At 39.4% G+C, this 22,199-nt stretch overlaps 1 protein-coding gene across 3 annotated transcripts in view; it reads right to left on the reverse strand.

The window, feature by feature from the left end:
- SLC25A16 (solute carrier family 25 member 16) overlaps window positions 1-22,199 on the reverse strand; it is a 46,813-nt gene that overhangs the window by 21,227 nt on the left and 3,387 nt on the right. For 2 of the 3 annotated variants that reach the window (XM_032423809.1, XM_032423808.1), the window contains exons 2-4: window positions 20,164-20,256; window positions 12,464-12,597; window positions 11,458-11,521 (exon numbers count right to left, since the gene is read on the reverse strand). In XM_032423809.1, coding sequence (XP_032279700.1) covers window positions 11,458-11,521; window positions 12,464-12,597; window positions 20,164-20,256 — 291 coding nt within the window. Of the gene's footprint in view, window positions 1-11,457; window positions 11,522-12,463; window positions 12,598-20,163; window positions 20,257-22,199 lie in introns of those variants that run through there. The other variant, XM_032423810.1, reaches the window with a different exon arrangement.

The following is a 22,199-nucleotide window of genomic DNA, read 5'->3' on the forward strand; positions in this document are numbered from 1 at the left end:
CCACAATACCAAAGACAGATAATTCTTGGTCATTAAAACTTCAGAAATCATATTCTGAAAATATGGCAAATATGAATTTTTTATTCTGCTCCAGCAAAAAGCATAAAGAACTTCTTAACAAAGGAACTAACACTACAAGGCAGAGGCAGTAGAGGGAAGATGAAAGAGGACTTCAACCACTTCCATTTTGACCTCAGTCTGTACTTTCTAATTGCTTAAGTTCTTCTTTCCAGCTTATCTCTTAACTCAGGCAAAAGACCAAGTGGTTTAGACTTGCTGCAAAGCATCCTGTGAGCATCCCTCAAGCAGTAACAACTGCCCTGAGCCAGCAAGACCCCGTGGGGTTGACCTCACAACAATGATCAACCTGAACTTTACTGCCCACTTGCATGTACCCACCGACCTTTGTCCCACATTTTCCTTATATCAACCTAGAAGTATTTTCAGCTCTTTGAGACAGTCTTTGAGACGTTAGTCCACTGTATTCCGGGTAACGGCCTCACAGAAATAAATTCCTTTCTTGTTTTACCACCATCCCCCTCTCTACCTTTGGATTTTTTCCATAGCGAGTGGCTGAACCTGGTCTGTTTGGGAACTGCAAAGCCAGGTGCTCCTGCACCCCTGAGCCCCAGCCACAATTCTGGTGAGCCAGTCAGTAGCTGTACTTCTGATTCATCCAGCCCCCTCAGGATTCCCCAACATAGAGCAGTTAGCCGTGGCAGCACCCCACGGCTCCCGTTTGTTTCCCAAGCTAGTGGCTGTGATAGGCAGGAGTCAGCTACCTGTGGCTAGCTGACTCTAGACAGGGAGCTGCTGAAACCTGTTTCATTTTGAGGACTTTCTTTCTCGCTTGCCCATAACTAGCACCAACTGCCTTAACTGCTTTTGATGAAACAGAAACACATTAGAAGTAATGGGCCCTAGAAATTTGGCTTCTGGTAAGTTCCCCCCGATAAATGCGTATGGACCGTGTACTTCTTTAGTTCCCCGCTGTCGGGTTCTTTTGAACCATTTGTCAGGTTTTCATAGCCTATTTCTTCAGGCTTGCACAGCTTGGAGTTGTGGCAGGGGCCACTGAAATTTGTGAAGGTACTGACGGAAAGAGGAACGATGAGAGGTAAACAGGAAGCTAGGGTACATATTTGGCAGGATCTCTGTTGGAATTTGTGTGTATGTGAGTGTATGTACAAGATGGGAAGTACTATTTCTAAACCCTTTCAAAGGCCCCCTAGGGAGAATATTGGCTGACTGGTCTACTTTTAGTTACAAACCTATGAGTGAGAAGAAAATGATACTTACGGTAACACCACCTGGCCTATGTATATGTTAAGCTCCGAGGAAAGATGGCCACTGAATGGCTCTCTTGAATTCCTTCCTCCCAATCGGTTGCCTCCAAATAGGGGGTTTTGGTTTGGCTCTCTTAGCTTGTCTGGGAAGCCATCTGGTTCAGCTGAAGCTCTGACTTTTGGGGAGAACCAAAAACTAAGAAGCCATTTGGTTCAGCCAGTGAAACCCCTAACTTTTGGGGAAGAATGAATACTAACAGAAGTACTTTTGGTTTCATTTAGTTATCATTTTGTTTCTTCTGTGTTCTTTCTGAACCTTTGCCTAGGAAGATAGGGAATACTCCTTCTGTTCCCAAAGAGAGTCCATTAGGACAGATTTTGAATAAATGGTGCAGAGGGCTGAAAAACAACCAGAGAAAAAAGCCTGGTTTGCAAGAAGGAAAGACAGGAGACAGAGGTAAAGGAATGTTAGTCCAAACTTTCAGTCTGTCTCTGGCCTTGGCAGTGGCTCCCTTGCACCTCTGCCTCTGCCCCCCTCTCCTCCAGCTCCTGTTCCACCCCCAGCACCTCCAGCACCATGGGCTTCCGCTCCTCCTACCCTTGCTATCAAGAAGCAAAAGGTACCCCAAGCTGTTCAGCTACCTCCTTACGAGGTTCAAACTGAAGCACCTCCCAAGTCAACATGAAGGGGCCCAGAGGTTCCCCTGGACTTAAACCACCCACTTCAGATTTCCCCACAGAGCCCCAGGTAAAACTGACAGTGGGGAACAAATTAATTGAAATAGACATGTCTTTAGAGATACCAGTATTAAACATAAACTTTGATTCTACCAAGGTTTACTAAAAGGTCAAATAAATTCATGTTATCTCTGTTGCAGTTTGTCAGCAAAAAGATGACTGAAAATGGTCGATTTTGTCTATCTCAAAATTTTCATGGGTAATTGTTAAGAGCAAGTAGGATGAATAAATAAAATGGTACAAGGAATGGGAATACACTTTTGTTGAGGGAAAAGAACGTAATTTTGTCCTACAATGAGACTGTCCTACAAGAGACAATAGATTTCTTTTATTTAGAGAAAGAAAGCTTATGACTGAATTTGAATGTAAAAAGAAAGTTGTAGGTTTGTGAAGGGGAATCTTTGGAAAAGAATTTTATGCATGTTCAGGACTGACTAAGATTGGAATGAATGAATTTCTTTGTTTTTCTGGTGGGGGATGGGGAGGAGGCAAGGGGAAAGGGAGAGAGAGAGTCTCAAGCTGGCTCCATGGCCAACACAGAGCCAGATGCAGGGCTAGATTCACAACCCTGAGATCATTACCTGAGCTGAAATCAAGAGTCAGAAGCTTAACCTACTGAGCAACCCAGGCACCCCATGGAATGAATGAGTTTTAAAAGTGCATTGGTAGGGGCACCTGGCTAGCTCAGTCAGTAAAGCATGCGACTCTTGATCTCAGGGCTATGAGTTCAAGCCCCATGTTGGGAATAGAGCTTACTTTAAAAAAATAAATTTAAAAAGTGCACTCTTTAAAAAAATAAATAAAAGTACATTGGTGTAAGACTGAGATTCGGCTTTTCTCTCTGTTAAAAAGATAGTTTTCTTGGATTGTTGGTCTGGTCTTGATAAGAAATTGTAAAAAGGTTTTTTCCTTTTCTTTATCTGCCCAGAAAAACCAGTTTCTTTCTAAGATTTTATTTATTCATTTGAGAGAGAGGGAGAGCACACAAGCAGGGAGAAGGGGCAGAGGGAGAGGGAGAAGCAGACTCCCCACTGAGGAAGGAGCCCGACAGAGAGGATCAATCCCAGGACCCTGGGATCATGACCTGAGCTGAAGGCAGACACCCAACTTACTGAACCACCCAGTGCCCCAAAAAACCAGTTTCTATATTTTGTCATTATCAGGTCTTTGATTACTTAGGAAAATTAAACATTCTCAATATTAAAGGAGCTAAGTTCCGCTAATAACTATACAACCTTCTATAGAATCTTTTATTGCCATCTTGGTTAAACAGATAATTAAATACTTAGTTTTATAACAATTTGTAATCTTGTTAAGGCAACTGCTTTAAAACCTTCTGAGGTTTTTGGGGTGTCTGGCTGTTCAGTCGGAGGAGTGTTTGACTCTTGATCCCAGGGTTGGGAGTTTAAGCCTCATATTGAATGTAGAGATTACTTAAATTAAAAACTAAGTGGGGGGTGCCTGGGTGGCACAGTCAGTAAGGGTCCGACTTTTCTTTTTCGCTTAGGTCGTGATCTCAGAGTCGTGAGACTGAGCCCCATGTTGGACTTTGCACTCAACACAGAGCCTGCTTGGGATTCTCTCTCCCACTCCCCTGCCCCTCCCACTCGTGCTCACACACACTCTCTCTAAAATAAATAATAAATATATTTAAAAACCCAAACAAACAACCTTCTGAGGTTTTTAACAAACTTCCCAAGATTCAGTTGTTTTGACTAATTAGGCTTGTTTACTCGGCATGTTAGGTTACATGGGAAGCACTGTCAAACAAATGTTGATAACCTACTTAGGTTATATTGTATGAGTAAATGCTATAACTGTTCTAGAAATTATATGAAATCCCTGAAGTTTTTTTGTTTGTTTGTTTTTAAAGATTTTTTTAAAAAAGATTTATTTATTCATTTGACAGAGAGAGAGAGCACACAAGCAGGGTGAGCAGCAAGCAGAGAGAGAGGGAGAAGCAAGCTCCCTGCTGAGCAGGGAGCTGAACACGGTGCTGGATCCTAGGACCCTAGGATCATGACCTGAGCGAAGGCAGACGCTTAACCAACTGAGCTACCTAGGCATCCCTGAAATCCCTAAAGTTTTAACATGTCCTGGTATAAGGTCATCACTTGACATTCTAGTTATTGAAATGTTGTGTGTCACAGAAATAACTGCATTTCCTTGTCAACCACACTATAATGAACTGTCATCCAGTCTTTAACCATGGCCATCTTTTGGTCTTTTGTTATTTTTTTTAAGATTTTATTTATTTGGGCACCTGGGTGGCTCAGTTAGTTAAGCAACTGCCTTCAGCTTGGGTCATGATCCTGGAGTCCTGGGATCGAGTCCCACATTGGGCTCCCTGCTCGGTGCGGAGTCTGGTTCTCCCTCTGACCCTCCCCCCTCTCATGCTCTCTCTCATTCTCTCTCTCAAATAAATAAGATCTTTTAAAAAATCTCTCTTTAAAAAAAAGATTTTATTTATTTATTAGAGAAAGAGAGAGAGTACAAGCAGGGTATGGAGCAGAGAGAGAGGGAGAAGCAGACTCCCTGCTGAGAAGGGAGCCCAAAGTGGGGCTCAATCCCAGGACCCCTGGATCATGACCTGAGCTGAAGGCAGATGCTTAACCAACCAGGCACCCCTAGTCCGTTGTTATTTATAATTATTGTTCTGATGCTCTTGAAAATGTGTTTCATCTTCAAGGAGATTCATGAAAAGGACTTTTTGACAAATACAGGTTTCTAACATCTTTAAAATCATAAAACTAAATTGGATAAGAATTTCTGGAACTGGGGGGTGGGAGTGATGGGGTGGCTGGGTGATGGACATTGGGGAGGGTATATGCTATGGTGAGTGCTGTGAATTTTGTAAGACTGATGAATTACAGACCTGTACCCCTGAAACAAATAATACATTGTATGTTAATTAAAAAAAAAAAAAAAGAATTTCCGGAACTAATGGAAAAGCTGCATTCAATCAGAACAAGACTTTGAGTGGAAGGTCATTAGAGAAAGACATGCATAGATTCAGATATGACCAGACAGCTTCAAAGACCTAAGGTTGACTTTATGGAGCCAATAGAACCCCTTGGAAATGCTGGCCTGACATCTTGCTAACAGAGTTCCCAGCAATCTTACCAGGTGAGTAAAGAATGTCATTTCCTGGAAGATGCAGAAACCTCAGGATATTTGGGAGATGCTGAGAAGAGGAATTCACTTAAATTTACAGCTATTTTAGGCAAATCTGATGGCAAGAATTTGGCTTGGCCTCTGGCCTTGCAAGGCTATTAAAAGTTTAGTATAAAATTCCTTATACGAAAAAAAAATTCCTTATAGGGGCGACTGGCTGGCTCAGTTGGAACAGCATGCAACTCTTGATGTCAGGGTTGTGAGTTCGAGCCCCACACTGGGTGTAGAGATTATATAAATAAGTAAATAAATAAATAAATAAACTTTAATATATATATATATAATAAAATTCCTTATGCAAAGTTCCAGCAAAGCAGATTTAAAAGAACTAATTCAGTCACAATCACTGTTCTTGCTGTGCTTATGTAAATAATTAGGCCAAGTTTGTTAAAACTGGACTTGCTTTACAAATTGGTCTTCATTTGGCTATCTTTGATGGAAATGAGGGTGATTTTATTTTATTTTTTTTAAAGATTTTATTTATTTATCTGACAGAGAGAGACACAGCGAGAGAGGGAACACAAGCAGGGGGAGTGGGAGAGGGAGAAGCAGGCTTCCCGTGGAGCAGTGAGCCCGATGTGGTACTGGATCTCAGGACCCTGGGATCATGACCTGAGCCAAAGGCAGAAGCTTAATGACCGAGCCACCCAGGCACCCCAATGAGGGTGATTTTATTTTATTTTTTTATAGATTTTATTTATTTATTTATTTGACAGAGAGAGACACAGCGAGAGAGGGAACATAAGCAAAGGGAGTGGGAGAGGGGGAAGCAGGCTTCCCTCTGAGCAGGGAGCCCGATGCGGGGCTCGATCCCAGTACCCTGGGATCATAACCTGAGCCGAAGGCAGATGCTTAACGACTGAGCCACCCAGGCGCCCCCAGTGAGGATGATTTTAAGGAGAAAAATTATGTTTCAATAACACACCTTTGAGGATGTTATTAGACTCCAGTTCCGATTAACTGTCCTTAAATGTTGATTGTTTGCCTAAGCTAGATATTTTGAGGTAAACTTCAGAGAAATTGCCACAAGAGCCCATGTATATATAGACAATCTTCGTGCCTGTTACTCTGTGGGAATAAAAAAGGACCCCATGGGCATAGGATTATTTGAACAGCTGGACAATGGAATGGACTCCCCAACAACTGTGTAACTCAACTATCACCTTGACCGATTCTATGGCTGGGATGGCAAAACTGCTCCTTAAAAGCCAGAGCGGGGGCACCTGGGTGGCACAGTAGGTTAAGAGTCTGACTCTGGTTTCCGCTCAGGTTATGATCTCAGAGTTATGAGATCGAGCCCTGTGTCAGGTTCTGTGCTCAGCATAGAGTCCACTTGGGATTCTCTCCCCCTCTCCTTTTGCCACTCGTGTTCTCTCTAAAATAAATAAATAAATCTGTAAAAAAATTAAAATAAAATAAAAGCCATAGCATACCCCACTCCATGGGGTTAGCTATGGATTTATGAAAACAGTAGATGGCCCCACCTTCATTATGACTGGATTGGACAATGCACTCAGGGACGCCCTTATCTCCTGGGATGAGTCATCTACTTGCCAGCAATTCCTCCTAATTATGATATTGTTAAAGCTAGACATCAGGCAAAGAGGGCTTCTTGGTGATTTTATCCCTTAGCCATATTTGTCCCAGGAGTCACCTATACTGATGTAGAATTATAAGTAGAAGCTTTAGCCAAGCATACAGCAGCCACTCTTAATCAGACCTGGCATGGAGTCACCCTCCTAAATGATGAAACCACATAGATTCAAAAAGTGGTCCTCTAAGGGGCACCCCAGGAGGACCTCAGATCTTTCAGAATATTTTCATAGCAATTCTTTGACCTTCAGCACAACTCAGAAAGAGAGAAAGTTGGGCAAACACAAGCTCCATTTTAACAAATGGAGAGTGAATTACGGAAGGTTTAAATGATCTGCCCATGGTCAATGTAATGTAATGGAAGCCATCCAGGATCCAGGAAGTGTTCTGTACATTTGACCTCCCAGCCTTGAGCCAAAACACCGAACTGGAGTAGTCCAGAGAAGGCTGCAAGCAGAACTCAGCTTATCACTTCTAGTTTCTAACTCTTCCCTCTTTTTTCTCTTTATCCCATCAGTGTTAGTTCCATAAGAACTGGCAGATCAAGACTGATGTCAAACAATTGAAACATACAGAAGGAAAGACCTATCTTAAATACAAACCTTGATTCTCAGTCCCTACGTTTTCCTTTTTCTGGTTGACTGAGGTTCCACATGTACTGGACTGTAGTTGTAGGATGAGGGAAAATGCTGAAGTTCAAAAAAGCTTTAAAATAAGCTCTGTTAGAGCGCCTGGGTGGCTCAGTCTTTAAGCGTCTGCCTTCGGCTCAGGTCATGATCCCGGGGTCCTGGGATCAAGCCCCACATCGGGCTCCCTGCTCCGTGGGAAGCCTGCTTCTCTCTCTCCCACCCCCCCGCTTGTGTTCCCTCTCTCGCTGTGTCTCTCTCTGTCAAATAAATAAATAAAATCTTTAAAAATAATAATAATAATAATAATAAAATAAGCTCTGTTGAAATGATTGTGAAAAACACACCATTTTTTACCTTGCCAAATATAAAAATTTCCAAACTTACACTCAAAGGCCACTGAAGGTACAGGAGCAAAGATACCTGATGTAAATAAAATTAACTAGAACATTTATTTCAACTATTTACAATCATAGAAACAAAATGTAAATTGTAATTACTTAAACATGGTAGTAAAAATATAATCATTGAATAATGGAAGCACTTGTCCTATGTGTAATTGCTAGCAATTTTAAAAACTTTTTTTTCCTAGAAATGAAAATTTATAACTAAAGCTCCTTTTAGTTATTATTGTTTTCTAATATATACTGAAAACCTGATGTTAACATGTCTGTCATTTCAGAAAAATGAAACTAGAAATACAATTTGAATGAATAATGCTATTCAATAATCAAATGCCGTGAAAAGGAAATAACACAAAGTCTTCAGGATTTAACTCATACTCATAATCCAACTTAATCTTTCTTACAACGTTCAAAGAAAGAATTTTGATCAGTCACTTCTAAAGTTGAATTTAAAAGAAAATTTAAAAAGTGATGTACAAAATCATAAATTTTATAATTTAGGGGGAGCCTGGGTGGCTCAATTTGTTAAGCGTCTGCCTTCGGCTCAGGTCATGATCTCAGGGTCCTGGGATCCAGCCCCACATTGGGCTCCCTGTTCAGCAGGGAGTCTGCTTCTCTCTCTCCCTCTCCCTTTGCTCCTCCCCCTGATTGTGCGCTCTCTCTCTCTCAAATAAATAAAATCTTTTTAAAAATTGTTATAATTTAGGGGTCCCTGGGTGGCTCAGTCGTTAGGCATCTGCCTTCAGCTCGGGTCATGATCCCAGGGTCCTGGGATCAAGCCCTGCATCAGGCTCCCTGCTCAGCGGGAGGCCTGCATCTCCCTCTCCCACTCCCCCTGCTTGTGTTCCCTCTCTCGCTGTGTCTCTGTCAAATAAATAAATAAAATCTTTAAAAAAAAATCGTTATAATTTAGAATCTTATTAAAATTTCTCTTCCATAAAATGAAGATAATCATAGCATTTTCCACACAGTATTTTTCTGTGGACTATGTGTCAAGTGCCTGAAGATACATGTCAAGTGCTCAGGTCTATCTACAGTACATAGTAAGTAATCAATACTTGTTAGCTAATGTTACTCACCAGCACTTTCATGCCAGTATAACATATGGAAATATTTCTATACCAGTTGGCAAACAGCTGTTGTTCCAACTCCCTAACATCCCTCCCAAGACTCTGGTAGCCCTCTCCCCCTACCAAAACTCCCACCACCACTACCACCACATACTACTCATGCATCAATCACTAACGAGTTAATTGGAAACTTTCAGAACCTGTCCTATTTATTAGTACCTCTACAGTTGTATTGCTAAATATTTTGAATATTATTCCTGGTTATTTTTACTACTTATTGAACTTGGATCGGCCATCAAGTAGTCAAGAAAAGCTAAATAAACACTGCATAAGGCAAAACCATAAATGAGGACTATATATCTAGGTAGAAAGGTAAGGCTGAAGAGTCATTGGTTTCAGAGTCTGAAGTTGTATCTGGAAAGTCTCTAAGACCTGTCATCTAAGAACAAGCCTGTCATCTCAATAACCAGGAAGGTAGATGATTATCTATAGCCATAGTGTCTCCAACATCTATCCAAAGGTTTTTGTTTCCTTTTGGGGCCTACATGCTCAACACATCTGTCTCTACCACTCTCCCCAACCACACCACACATGTAGATCTCAAGGGTTTTAGATATTCTGATACATGGAATTTTTTTTACCACTCCTTTATAGCTACATATTTAAATGACCTTTTGGTATGATAAACAAAACTTCAATGAACATCTCTGTTGCTAAATATCACTGTATAGGGCGCCTGGGTGGCTCAGTTGGTTAAGCGACTGCCTTCAGCTCAGGTCATGATCCTGGAGTCCCGGGATCGAGTCCCACATCAGGCTCCCTGCTCGGCGGGAAGTCTGCTTCTCCCTCTGACCCTCCCCCCTCATGCTCTCTCTCTCTCAAATAAATAAATAAAATCTTTAAAAATAAATAAATAAATAAAAATAAATAAATATCACTGTATACATCTTTACTTCCTCTCTTAAATAAAGTTACTGAGGGGGGTGGGGTATGGGGTAACTGGGTGATGGGCATTATGGAGGGCACATGATGTAATGAGCACTGGGTATTATAAACAACTGATAAATCACTGAACTCTACCTCTGAAACTAATATTATATGTTAATTAAATTTAAATAAATTAAATTTAAAAATAAAAATAAAATTACTGAATTTAATATATGATAGAGGTGGTACTTAAAATCAGAAAAAAAGGCAAGTTATTGAGTAAACAATGTTGGCATAAATGACTAGTCATTTGGAGAAAAATTTTATTCAATCCCTACTTCATTCTTTATATAAAAATAAATATTAAAGGGGTGCCTGGGTGGCTCAGTCATTAAACATCGGCCTTCGGCTCAGGTCATGATCCCAGAGTCCTGGGATTGAGCCCCACATCAGGCTGCCTGCTCCGCGGAAAGCCTGCTTCTCCCTCTCCCACTCCCCCTGCTTGTGTTCCCTCTCTGTGTCTCTGTCAAATACATAAATCTTTAAAAAATAAATAAAATAAAAATAAAAATAAATAAAATTTTAGAAAACATGATAAAATGTTTTTATCTTAGAACAAAGAAGGCATTTCTAAAAACAACACAAAATTTTGAAGGCACAACAAAAAGACTAACCCATTAGCTATGTAAAACTTCTATGGGTGTGGGGGTGTGGGGTTTGGGTGTGTGGGTGTATGTGAGAATTTTGAATGACTCTTCTTAAAAAATATTACAAGGTTAAAAGACAAATCTAAAACTGATAAACTATTAGCAATATCTGACAGAAAAAAAGCAATGTCCTAATTCCCAAATTCATAAAATAATTTTTTATAGATTTTTTAAGCAAAAATGATATTTAAAAAATAGAAGCAACTCAGACTGAAAATGAAAGAAACACAAATGGTCAATAAACATTGGAAAGCAGTCCCGTTTCCGTAGTGTAGTGGTTATCACGTTCGCCTCACACAAACATTGGAAAGCTGATCAACCTTACTCATAATTAATTGCTAAATATTAAAAATTTGGTAAGACCCAGTATTGGTGTGGTATGTAAGGGAAAAAGTCATTAAAAGCATTATGAAGATCAGCTTGACAATGCCTATCAAAATTTAAATGCACATATCCCTTGATAAAGTAATTTCCCTTCTCAAAATTTATTCTACAAATAAAATAACAGAAGTACAATGTGTTACTTGTGAAACAAAAATTGAAAATATTCCAAATGCCAGTCAATAGGAGACTGGATTAAATAAATCATGATACATTCATAGATTAGAATTTAACATCAGGTCTTTAGAAAAAATAAGAAAGAGCTATGTATTGATATAGAAAACAGTCTTGAGATCACTGTAAAACAAAGGTTCTAGGTGTCTGGGTGGCTGTTGGTTAAGCGTCTGCCTTTGGCCTAGGTCACGATCCCGGCGTCCTGGGATGGAGTCTGGCATCAGGTTCCCTGCTCAGCAGGGAGTCTGCTTCTCCCTCTGATTCTGCCCCTCCCCTCTGCTTGTGCTCTCTCTCTCTCTCTCACGCTCTCTCTCTCTCAAATAAATAAATAAAATATTTTAAAAAATAAATAAAATACATCCGTCCACTCCTCTTACCTGCCATGGATCCAGCCATTAATCTGTGCACATGACCGGAAACTCCCAGCTTTGTAGTAATTAACTAGAAATCAAAAACATCAAATTAAATGGAATATTTTTAAGTACTTCTCATTTCACTGTTTCATAATGAAGAAATTTCAAAACAGAGTTACAGGACTAGTAAGAAGAAAATCAGTGTTAACCATAAGTGAAACAAGTGCAACTGTATAAAGGTGCGCAGTTATAGCACACGGTGAGTAGGTAAGGTATTTCCTCTGTAGCCTTCTGTTCTAGCTCTGCACTTTTATAATCTTAACTTAGAATTGCCAAATATACTATGTTGCACATTGACGACTACATATACTTAAAGAGTGAGTGGCAATAGTACAAATAAAATGCTACTACAGACAATGAAGTCTTGATATAATGATGGCATCAATTCTGACTGATGAGCTTAGAATGTTGTTCCCATCCCATTGCTTACATTTCTTTTTAAGATACCCTATGAAATTTAACATACTTAACCATTTTCTATATTAAGATGCTTGAGAGGATAAACTTTCAGTCCAACAGAGAAGAGAAAGTCAATCAATAAGTAGGATAAGAAAAGTTGTTAACTGATAGCATTACTCAAGAACAGACTTTCACCATATGATTTCACTATTTTATTTAGTAAGAAAATCCAAAGCCACAACGTTCCTTTCCTACAACTGAGAAACAAAAAGCACATTAAAAAGCTATTAAAATTTTACGGATTTATTATTATCTACTTGAAGTATATTTTGGCTCTTCTTCATAAGTGTGTACATAAACAATTTGCTCAAAATTGACTAGCAATTCTAGAATAAATAACTCCAAAACCAAGTTACATTTAAAAATTTAAGCTATCACAAGTCTTTCTCCTTCAAAAAGGCATTACTTTACCCATTCATCCAAAGTAATTTTAAAGGCCAAAGCAAATGCCTTTCAACTAAGTATGATATTCAAGGACACAAAAAAGAAAACAATATAAAAGTTCAAGTACCGTTTTATAATGCTCAAATGCCATAAACTGGATTGCACCATAGGGAAAGATTCGAATCATCATTGCACCATTCCCTTTATATAATCCAAGGTATCCCTCCTTTTGGGGAACAGCACGCAATGCAGAAAATACTCCTATTTTTAGAAAAATGTTTAGAAGAAAAATACTATTAAAACAGAGAAAACTATCTAAATTCAAATTTTCATGACAATCACAGAAAAGATTACTATGCCATCATTCATGATATAATTTTGCCTGAGGAATTACATAAATAATAATTTATGTTTAGCAGTTAACCCTACTTAAAATACATCAGTCCAAATTATACAAACATACCTCATGTAAAAATATAAAACATATTTTAGCAAAAACATAAAAAACCCCGGCCATACATTATAGTAAATTATATTTTAAATTATCACAAATTATATTAACTTACAGCAATCTAAAAAATATTAAAAGAAATATATTCAAGGACCAGATACTGCACTGCAGATGAGGGACTCTGAAAGGATAAAGGAAGGTTTCCCAGACTGACCTAGATACATGTGTGGTTTGTTTACATAAGGAAATTGCTAAATAAAAGAAACAAATTTTATTTTTTTAAAAAGATTGTATTTATTTATTTGAGAGAGAGAGAGAGCGCAACCATGCGTGGGGGTCAGAGGGACAGGGAGAAGCAGGCTCCCCACTGAGCAGGGTGCCCGACATGGAGCTCAATCCCAGGACCCTGAGATCATGACCTGAGCTGAAGGCAGACGCCCAACCAACTGAGCTGCCCAGGTGCCCCAAAGAAATTTTAAAAACTATTAAAACTAAATTTGGGGGGAAATTTCCATTAGGACACTTTAATTAGGAAGACTGATAAAGGCCTGAGTTCTAATCCTATATATTAATGTGTTACTTATTCTATTAATGTCAATCACTACTCTGAAGTCTGAAGTACAGACTTCTCAGAAACAAATCACTACTTCCATTATTAAATTATTCAAATTCAGATTCATTTCCAAATTTTCAAACAAAAATTTGATCAAATACAAAAGTAAATCACTAGCCTCACTTACAATTTTAGAATGCAAGTAATCTTTTGATCTCTTCCCAGAAATTAAAATTGTAGGTACTTATTAACATCCAAAAAAAGATATCCAGAAGCATTTTTTAATAAGTAGATATCTAAATGGACTACTAGTCTATTAAAAAGAATTCTATTGGGGCACCTGGCTGGCTCAGTCAGTGGAGCATTCAACTCTTGATCTCGGAGTCTTGAGTTTGAGCCCCATGTTGCGGGTAGTGATTACTTTAAAAATGGCTTAAACAAACAAACAAACAAATAAAGCAAGCACCTGTATAACTCCCACCCTTTAAAGAAAAAAGTCACCCTTGGGGCGCCTGGGTGGCTCAGTCAGTTAAGCGTCTGCCTTCGGCTCAGGTCATGGTCCCAGGGTCCTGGGATCGAGCCCCACATCGGGCTCCCTGCTCAGCGGGGAACCTGCTTCTCCCTCTCCCTCTGCCTGCTTCTTCCCCTGCTTGTACACTCTCTCTGTCAAAAATAAATAAAAATCTTCAAAAAAAAAGAAAAAAGTCACCCTCAATCTTTAAAAAAAAAAAAAGGGCGGACGCCTGCGTGGTTCAGTCGGTTAAGCGTCTGCCTTCGGCTCAGATCATGATCCCAGGGTACTGGGATCAAGTCCCATATCGAGCTCCTTGCTCAGTGGGGAGCCTGCTTCTCCCTCTCCCTCTGCCTGCTGCTCCCCCTGCTTGTGCTCTCTTTTGCTCTCGCTCTCTCTTTGGCAAATAAATAAATAAATAAATCTTTAAAAAAAAAAGAGGGGCACCTGGGTGGCTCAGTCAGTTAAGTGTCTGCCTTCAGCTCAGGTTATGATCTCAGGGTCCTGGGATCGAGCCCCACATCGGGCTCCAGGCTCAGTGGGAAGTCTGCTTCTCTCTCTCCCTTTGCCTCTCCCCTCTGCTCCTACTCTCTCTCTTTCTCAAATAAATAAATAAAATCTTAAAAAAATTTTAAAAAGAATTTTATATTCTTTATATATATAAATATACACATATATCTATATACAGCTATGTGTATAATATGTAAAAATTCTCCTAAAACATATGAGTAATGAAACTAGATATACTCCCCCACGTGCCAAAAAAATTCTCTTGCCAGAAGAGGGGGCAAAGGTTAAGCTCTGCTTAATTTGATTCAAATGTGCTTATAACAATTTAAGAATAATCGAATTTAGAACAGTGGCTACCTAGTAGGGACAGGAAGGCTGATGATGGGAGAGAAGTAGAGGTTTCAACTGTACCAGTAATGTTTATTTCTGAATCTCTGCGTGGATCCACATATGTTTACTACAATAGTCTTTAAAACTCTTTAATTATCACAAGTATTTTGTTAAAAAGGATTTTAACAGAAACCACTAGTAGAAGGGAAATAGGTATAGCATTTTCAAAAAAGGAAATCCAGAAAACAAAGTGGGAGAGGTTGCTGGAGAGGACAGAATACAAGAAAGCACAATAAACAAAAAACATTATGATGGTGAGTGAAAAAAAATCAATGATCACACACACACAAAAAATCAGAATGACAAAAATTCCTCTATTAAATGCCAAAGATTCTCAAATTCTGTTAAAAGTCCATATCTAGGGTGCCTGGGTGGCTCAGCTGGTTAAGCGACTGCCTTCGGCTCAGGTCATGATCCTGGAGTCCCGGGATTGAGTCCCACATCAGGCTCCCTGCTCAGCAGGGGGTCTGCTTCTCCCTCTGACCCTCTTCCCTCTTGTGCTCTCTGTCTCTCATTCTCTCTCTCTCAAATAAATAAATAAAATCTTTAAAAAAAAAAAAGTCCATATCTAACTATATACTTTTTACAAAATTCTTACCCAAAGCAAAATAACAGAGAAAGAGCAAGAATGGATGTTGAATGTTTTCAAATGGCTTTTAAATATACACTGAGATGATTATAGATGATTGTTTTTCTCCTTCAACCTATAGTCTACTATTTTTACTTTGGGAAATGAATGAATTAAGGCTTTCTTTATGGCATAACATTGGACCAATTCTTTTTTTTTTTTAAGTAGTTTCCACACCCAATGTGAAACTCACAACCTTGAGATCAAGAGCCCTATGCTCCACCAAGCCAGCCAGGTGCCCCAACACTGGACCAATTCTTACAAATGTTACAAGCATGTTTGGAAAGAATACGTATTCTCTGTAGGGTGCAAAGTTCCTTGTGCATCTGTTATATCAAGCTTGTGTGTTATTTAAATCCTTCTCTGTATCTTTACCTATTTTAACAAGATAGGATTAGAAGGAAATAACATTTGGTAAAATATAAGCATGTTTGTCTATGTATACATCAGCTCTGAAAGGAAATGGAAGTAACTCAAAAAATGCTAATTCCAAGGAGGAAATAAGGGAGGGAACAAGATGTTTGTTTTTATACTTTTTGAATTATGAACTTGTGACATCATACATTCAAAAAAACTATAAATAAAAATATAAAAGCAATAAAATTAAAAGTAGGGGCGCCTGGGTGGCTCGGTCGGTTAAGTGTCTGCCTTTGACTCAGGTCATAATCCCAGGGTCCTGGGATTGAGCCCCACATCAGCTCCCTGCTCAGTGGGGAGTCTGCTCACCCTCTCCCTCTGCTGCTCCCCCAGCTTGTGCTCTCTCCCCCATCTCTCAAGTAAAATAAATAAAAAATCTTAAAAAAAATAAAAGTAAAGATTTTTAAAGAATCCCATTATGATTCACCTACCTATTTTTACATCACATTTGACTGTAAAAAGCTAAATGAGATCAAAGATTTTCAATATATTACAGAAAAAATTATTTATGCAAAGTGGGGGAAAGAAAAATTCTAATTGTACTCCTTGCTTTTCATTTGGCCAGAATAATTTTGCTTCAATATAAAAAATACTTTCTGATGCCTTGGAAGTAAAGTTACACATTTTTTAAAAGAAGCTAAAGTAGAAGTTTTACTCAATAGCACATTTTCATCATCTTTGTGAATATTCATGTTTAAAAAAGCAAAATTTGGGGCGCCTGGGTGGCTTAGTCGGTTAAGCATCCAACTCTTGATTTCGGCTCAGGTCATGATGTGAGACTAAGCCCCGCGTCGGGCTCTGCGCTCATCACAGAGTCAGCTTAGGATTCTCCCCCTCTGCCCCTCCCCCTGCTCATGCTGTCTCTCTCTAAAATAAGTAAGTAAAATCTTTTTTTTTTTTTAAGATTTTATTTATTTATTTGACAGAGAGAGACACAGCAAGAGAGGGACACAAGCAGGGGGAGTGGGAGAGGGAAAAGCAGGCTTCCCGCTCACTGACCAGGGAGCCTGACGCAGGGCCCGAACCCAGGACCCTTGGATCACGACCTGAGCCAAAGGCAGATGCCCAACGACTGAGCCACCCAGATGCCCCAATAAGTAAAATCTTTAAAAAATAAAAAATAAAAATAAAAAAGCAAAATTTTACAAACTACCTTATGCATGTATATAAAAAGAGAGGCATCTAGAATAAAATGCCCAAAAACATTTAAAAAGAAAATTAAAAGCCATATATATAATTTTTTTGGCTTATATATTTTAAAGATACATGAAACTCCATATACTACACCAACAGTTCATCGTTTCACTCCAGGAATTCCATTTCAAATTTTGCATGTCTTGTAGGGTAACACTGTAACTCATGGCATGTAGCCCTGTAGAGCATGAAATCTAATGTGAATATGTAATCTACTGACTACAAATCAGGAAACAAAACAACATAAACCAGCATGGGGAGGAGGTTAAAGGAATAAAACAATCCTGCTCAAACATTCCTATGTTGGGTTATGGTAAATACCCTGAGATATAGGGTAATATAATTCATCTGCTTTTTAACCCTTAATTTGGACAATGAAAGAAAATAATTTCCTTCCTTTCCACTTTTATATACTGTCTCAATAAGTTCAAAGGTCTGATTCTATGTATGAGCAGCACACTGTGCTCATTGCTGGACAAAGAAATGGCAGTATATTTTTTCTTTCAATTTTAACTATACTTACTTAGTATTAAAAATATTGACAAGAAAATGAGCTATAGTTAATATATAACATAAATATTCATGACATTTTTTGAGAAAAATCACATTTTAAAAACACCATTGGAAAAATAATTGATTTTTTTTTTAATTGAAGATAGCTGACACAATGTTACATTAGTTTAGGTGTACAACATAGTGATTTGACAACTCTATACATTATGGAAAAAAAGAACTGGCTCTTATTCACTCTGTAGAACATCTTTCTTATACAGAGATGCTGCATAGGTCATGCAGAGCACACATCATTCCTATCTACTGAAGCATGAACCTATAAAGCAATGGAGTGCTATGAGTTAGTTGCCTTTACCTAATTTCTTTCTTGGTCTCTGTCCACATTAATTTTTTTTCTTTTAAATCTTTTTCCCTCTAATTGAAAAAGTAATATATGTTCAATGGGTATTAATATTATCTTAGGGGGAAAAATTACCTTGAATTTCACCATTGAAAATTAACCACTTAATGTTTGTCTTTCCAGCCTTTTGTCTAAGCATATGTTTATTTACATAAAATGCAATATGATTAAACCATTTTATATGTTTTCAGTTATCTAATACATCATGAACATTGTTCCTAGTCAATTAAGATTCTTTTTTTTTTTTAAAGTAAGCTCTATGCCCAACATGAAGCTTGAACTCACTAACCCAAAATCAAGAGTCACATGCTGGGGCACCTGGGTGGCTCAGTCGTTAAGCGTCTGCCTTCGGCTCAGGTCATGATCCCAGGGTCCTGGGATCGAGCCCCACATTGGGCTCCCTGCTCTGCGGGAAGCCTGCTTCTCCCTCTCACACTCCCTCTGTTATGTTCCCTCTCTCGCTGTGTCTCTCTCTGTCAAATAAATAAATAAAATCTTAAAAAAAGAAAAAGTCACATGCTCATGGCACCTGGCTGACTCAGTCTGTAGAGCATGCCACTCTTGATCTTGGGGTTGTGAGTTCTACCCCCGCATTGGGCATAGAGATTACCTAAAAAAAAAGAAAAAGAAAAAAAGAGTCGCATGCTCTACTGACTAAGCCAGCCAGGCACCCCCAGTTCATATTATTTTCAGTTTTTGTGTGATTGGAAAATAGCCTACAATATGGATTTATTTATTCATTTAAATTATACTTATTATTTAATATAGCCAATTCCCTACTATTGAACATTTTGGTTTGTTTGTTTTTACTAACATAAATATAATGTTTTGATCCTTGTATATACATCTTTGAGCACATTTCTGATTAGTTCCTTACAATAACCTCCTAGAACTAGAACTGCACACCCAAAGAATATGTATCTTTTCAAGATTTTATTTATTAATTTGACAGAGAGAGAGCACGAACAAGCAGGGGGAGTGGCAGGCAGAGGTAGAGGGAGAAGCAGGCTCCCCTCAGAACAGGGGGAGCCCAATGTGGGCCTCAATCCCAGGACCCCGGAATCATGACCTGAGCCGAAGGCAGTCACTTAACCAACTGAGCCACCCAGGCGCCCTCTTTTTAAGAGTTTTGATGCATATTACCAAAATCCCCTCCAAATAGGCTATAAAAATTTCTTACTCCCACCAATGACATATTATTAGAGTAACCATGTTACTTAAAGTGGCTGATTTTTATGTTTGCAAGGAACAAAGAAGGGCTTGATATTCTTCAACAATTTAAGTTTATCTATATATACTAATCGCATTGAATTCTGTTTACACTAAGATTTCTAAAAGGCTTGTTTAACTAGGTGTTTAAAGGAGTAGGGTGCCTGGCTGGCTCAGTCAGTACAGCATGCAACTCTTGATCTCAGGGTCGTTAGCTGGAGCCCCACATTGGGTGTAAAGATTACTTTAAAAATAAAAAATAGGGGCCCCTGGGTGGCTCCATTAAGCAGTCAACTCTTGATTTCAGCTCAGGTCATGATCTCCGGGTCCTGGGATCCAGCTCTGTGTCAGGCTCCATGCTCAGTCGAGAGGATTCTCTCTCTCTCCCTCTGCCTCTCCCTGCCAACTCATGGGTGTGCTTTCTCTCTCTCTCTCAAATAAATATAGAAATCTAAATAAATCCTTAAATAAAGAAAGAAATAAACTTTATCTCCATCACTAATTGAATATTTTTTAAAAATCAGGCTGAGCTGGGACACCTGGGTGGCTCAGTCAGTTAAGCGTCTACCTTCCGCTCAGGTCATGATCCCAGGGTCCTGGGTTCAAGTCCCACAGTGGGCTCCCTGCTCAGCTGGGAGCCTGCCTCTCCCTCTGCCTGCTTTGCCTGCTCTGCCTGACGCTCCCACCGGCTTGTGTTCTTTCTTTCTCTCTGACAAATAAATAAATAAAATCTTAAAAAAAAAAAATCAGGCTAAGCTGTTATGTGTCTGGAAAGGGCATGACTCTTTGCTCCCAATAAACAAATAGTACTTATTTCAGTGATTCCAAGATTTTGGTTTAGAGAATATCAGTATCCTAAAATGATAATATATTTAACCACTATTGCAAATGAAAAGGTTAAAGTAGATAAGAGATAAATCTCTTGCAAAATTTGTTCCCAAACTTGAACTCCCTTTTGTATACTCTTTCCACTATAATTCACAACCGGAAACAAAGCCAGCAGATGGATAATGTTTTCATTCACTTTTACCTTTAGCATCCATTAACTCACCTAAATGTTTGTAATGGTGATTGTGAGCTTGTAATAAAACCTTTACTCGATCCAAAGGAGCAACTGTTGTTTTGGCACAGCATCCGGCAATACCTAAAAAATTTTTAAACAGTCAGGATGAAATTGTGTACCATTTCTTTCCATATGGAGACTGTTATTTATTCAGCCAGCACACCTTCTGATTTCTAATTTGGTCTCCATGGGTAGAACTGCCCAGTTGCAGGGATATGCAGATGATTGGCCCCCATTCCCTGTAACTTAATAATTGAGTATGTCAGACTTAAAAATAAATTTGACGAGCGTAAATCTTCCCCCTAATACCTGATGAGCACTGGCAATCTTGCTAAATGTAGTTATGGAGACAGACACTTGAAGGTTTTTACCCAGCTATGAGGCTCTGTTTCAAGTAACCTCTTCTTCTGGATGACTCTATCATTGAAACAACCAACTTTTACCCATAACAGTCAGCATACCCATATATATTCAGCAATTATGTATTTGGTCCCTACCACGTGCCACTGTGCAGACATACAGATGACAGTAATGTGTGCACATGGGCTTTAGTGTAGGTCAGAATCCAGGGCAGCCCTACTAGCTTGACTTGCTTCTTCTAAGACAATCATATATGAAGACTCTCTGCTATAGACTGTGTCCTCCCAAATTCATATGTTGAAAACTAATTCCCAATGTGATGGTATTTAGAGGTGAGGCTTTTGGGAATTGCTGAGGTCAGCAGGGTGGAGCCCTCGTGAACAAGATTAATGCCTTTATAAAAGCCCAGAGAAATCCCTGGCCCCTTCCACCATGTGAAAACACTGAGAAGGTACCACCATGTGAAAACACAAAGAGAAGGTGCTGTCTATGAGGAAGCAGGTCCTCACCAAACACAAAATCTGCTGACACCATGATTTGGCTTTCCCAGCTTCCAGAACTATAACAAATAAGTGTCTGGAGCTTCCAGGTTGATAAAAAGGAAGTAAGAAAGAAAAGAAAGAAGGAAGGAAAAAGTTGTTTATAAAACACCCAGATTTTGATATTTTTGTTTTAGTAGCCCAAACAGACGAAGACAATTTTGTAAAGTACCTTACATGTTATAAGCACTTGATAAAATAGGCTGTTACATTATAAAAAGGTGGATAAAAAGTCTCTGGTGTCTTATTATGATTACATTAAGCTCTTCACTATTGCATATTTGATCCAGAAGGTACAAGAGGACTGGGATTTTGTGGGTCGCCTTTATTACTATACTGCCAGAGACCAGTACAGGGCCTGACACGTAACAGGCACTCAGTGTTATTTAATGAATGAATGTAGGGGCGCCTGGATGGCTCAATCAGCTAAGCGTCTGCCTGCAGCTCAGGTCATGATCCCAGGGTACTGGGATTGAGCCCCACATCGGGCTCCCTGCTCAGCAGAGAGTTTGCTTCTCTCTCCCTCTCCCCCAGCTCCTGCTCTCTCTCTCATTCTAAAATACTTTTTTAAAAAAATGAATGTAGAGTTTTACTTCACAAATTTTTTATTTTTTATATTTTTTAAATATTTTATTTAGTTATTTGGGAGAGAGATAGTGAGCGAGAGAGAGAGAGAGCACATGAGCAGGGGGCAGAGGGAGAGGGAGAAGCAGACTCCCCTGCTGAGCAGGGAGCCTGACGTGGGGTTCAATCTCAGGACCCTGGCTGGGATCATGACCTGAGCCAAAGGCAGAAGGTAGGGGCGCCTGGGTGGCTCAGTTGTTAAGCATCTGCCTTCGGCTCGGGTCATGATTCCAGGGTCCTGGGATCGAGCCCTCCATCGGGCTCCCTGCTCCGCGGGAAGCCTGCTTCTCCCTCTCCCACTCCCCCTGCTTGTGTTCCCTCTCTCGCTGTGTCTCTCTCTGTCAAATAAAAAAACAAAACAAAACAAAACAAAGGCAGAAGGCAGACATTTAACGGATTGAGCCACCCAGGCACCCTTACAAACTTTTTAAAATGTGAGACAAGGGTCGCCTGGGTGGCTCAGCCAGGTAAGCATCTGCCTTCAGCTCAGGTCATGATCCC

Source organism: Phoca vitulina, unplaced genomic scaffold, assembly GCF_004348235.1.
Source record: "Phoca vitulina isolate PV1807 unplaced genomic scaffold, GSC_HSeal_1.0 scaffold29, whole genome shotgun sequence".
Classification (NCBI taxonomy): domain Eukaryota; kingdom Metazoa; phylum Chordata; class Mammalia; order Carnivora; family Phocidae; genus Phoca; species Phoca vitulina.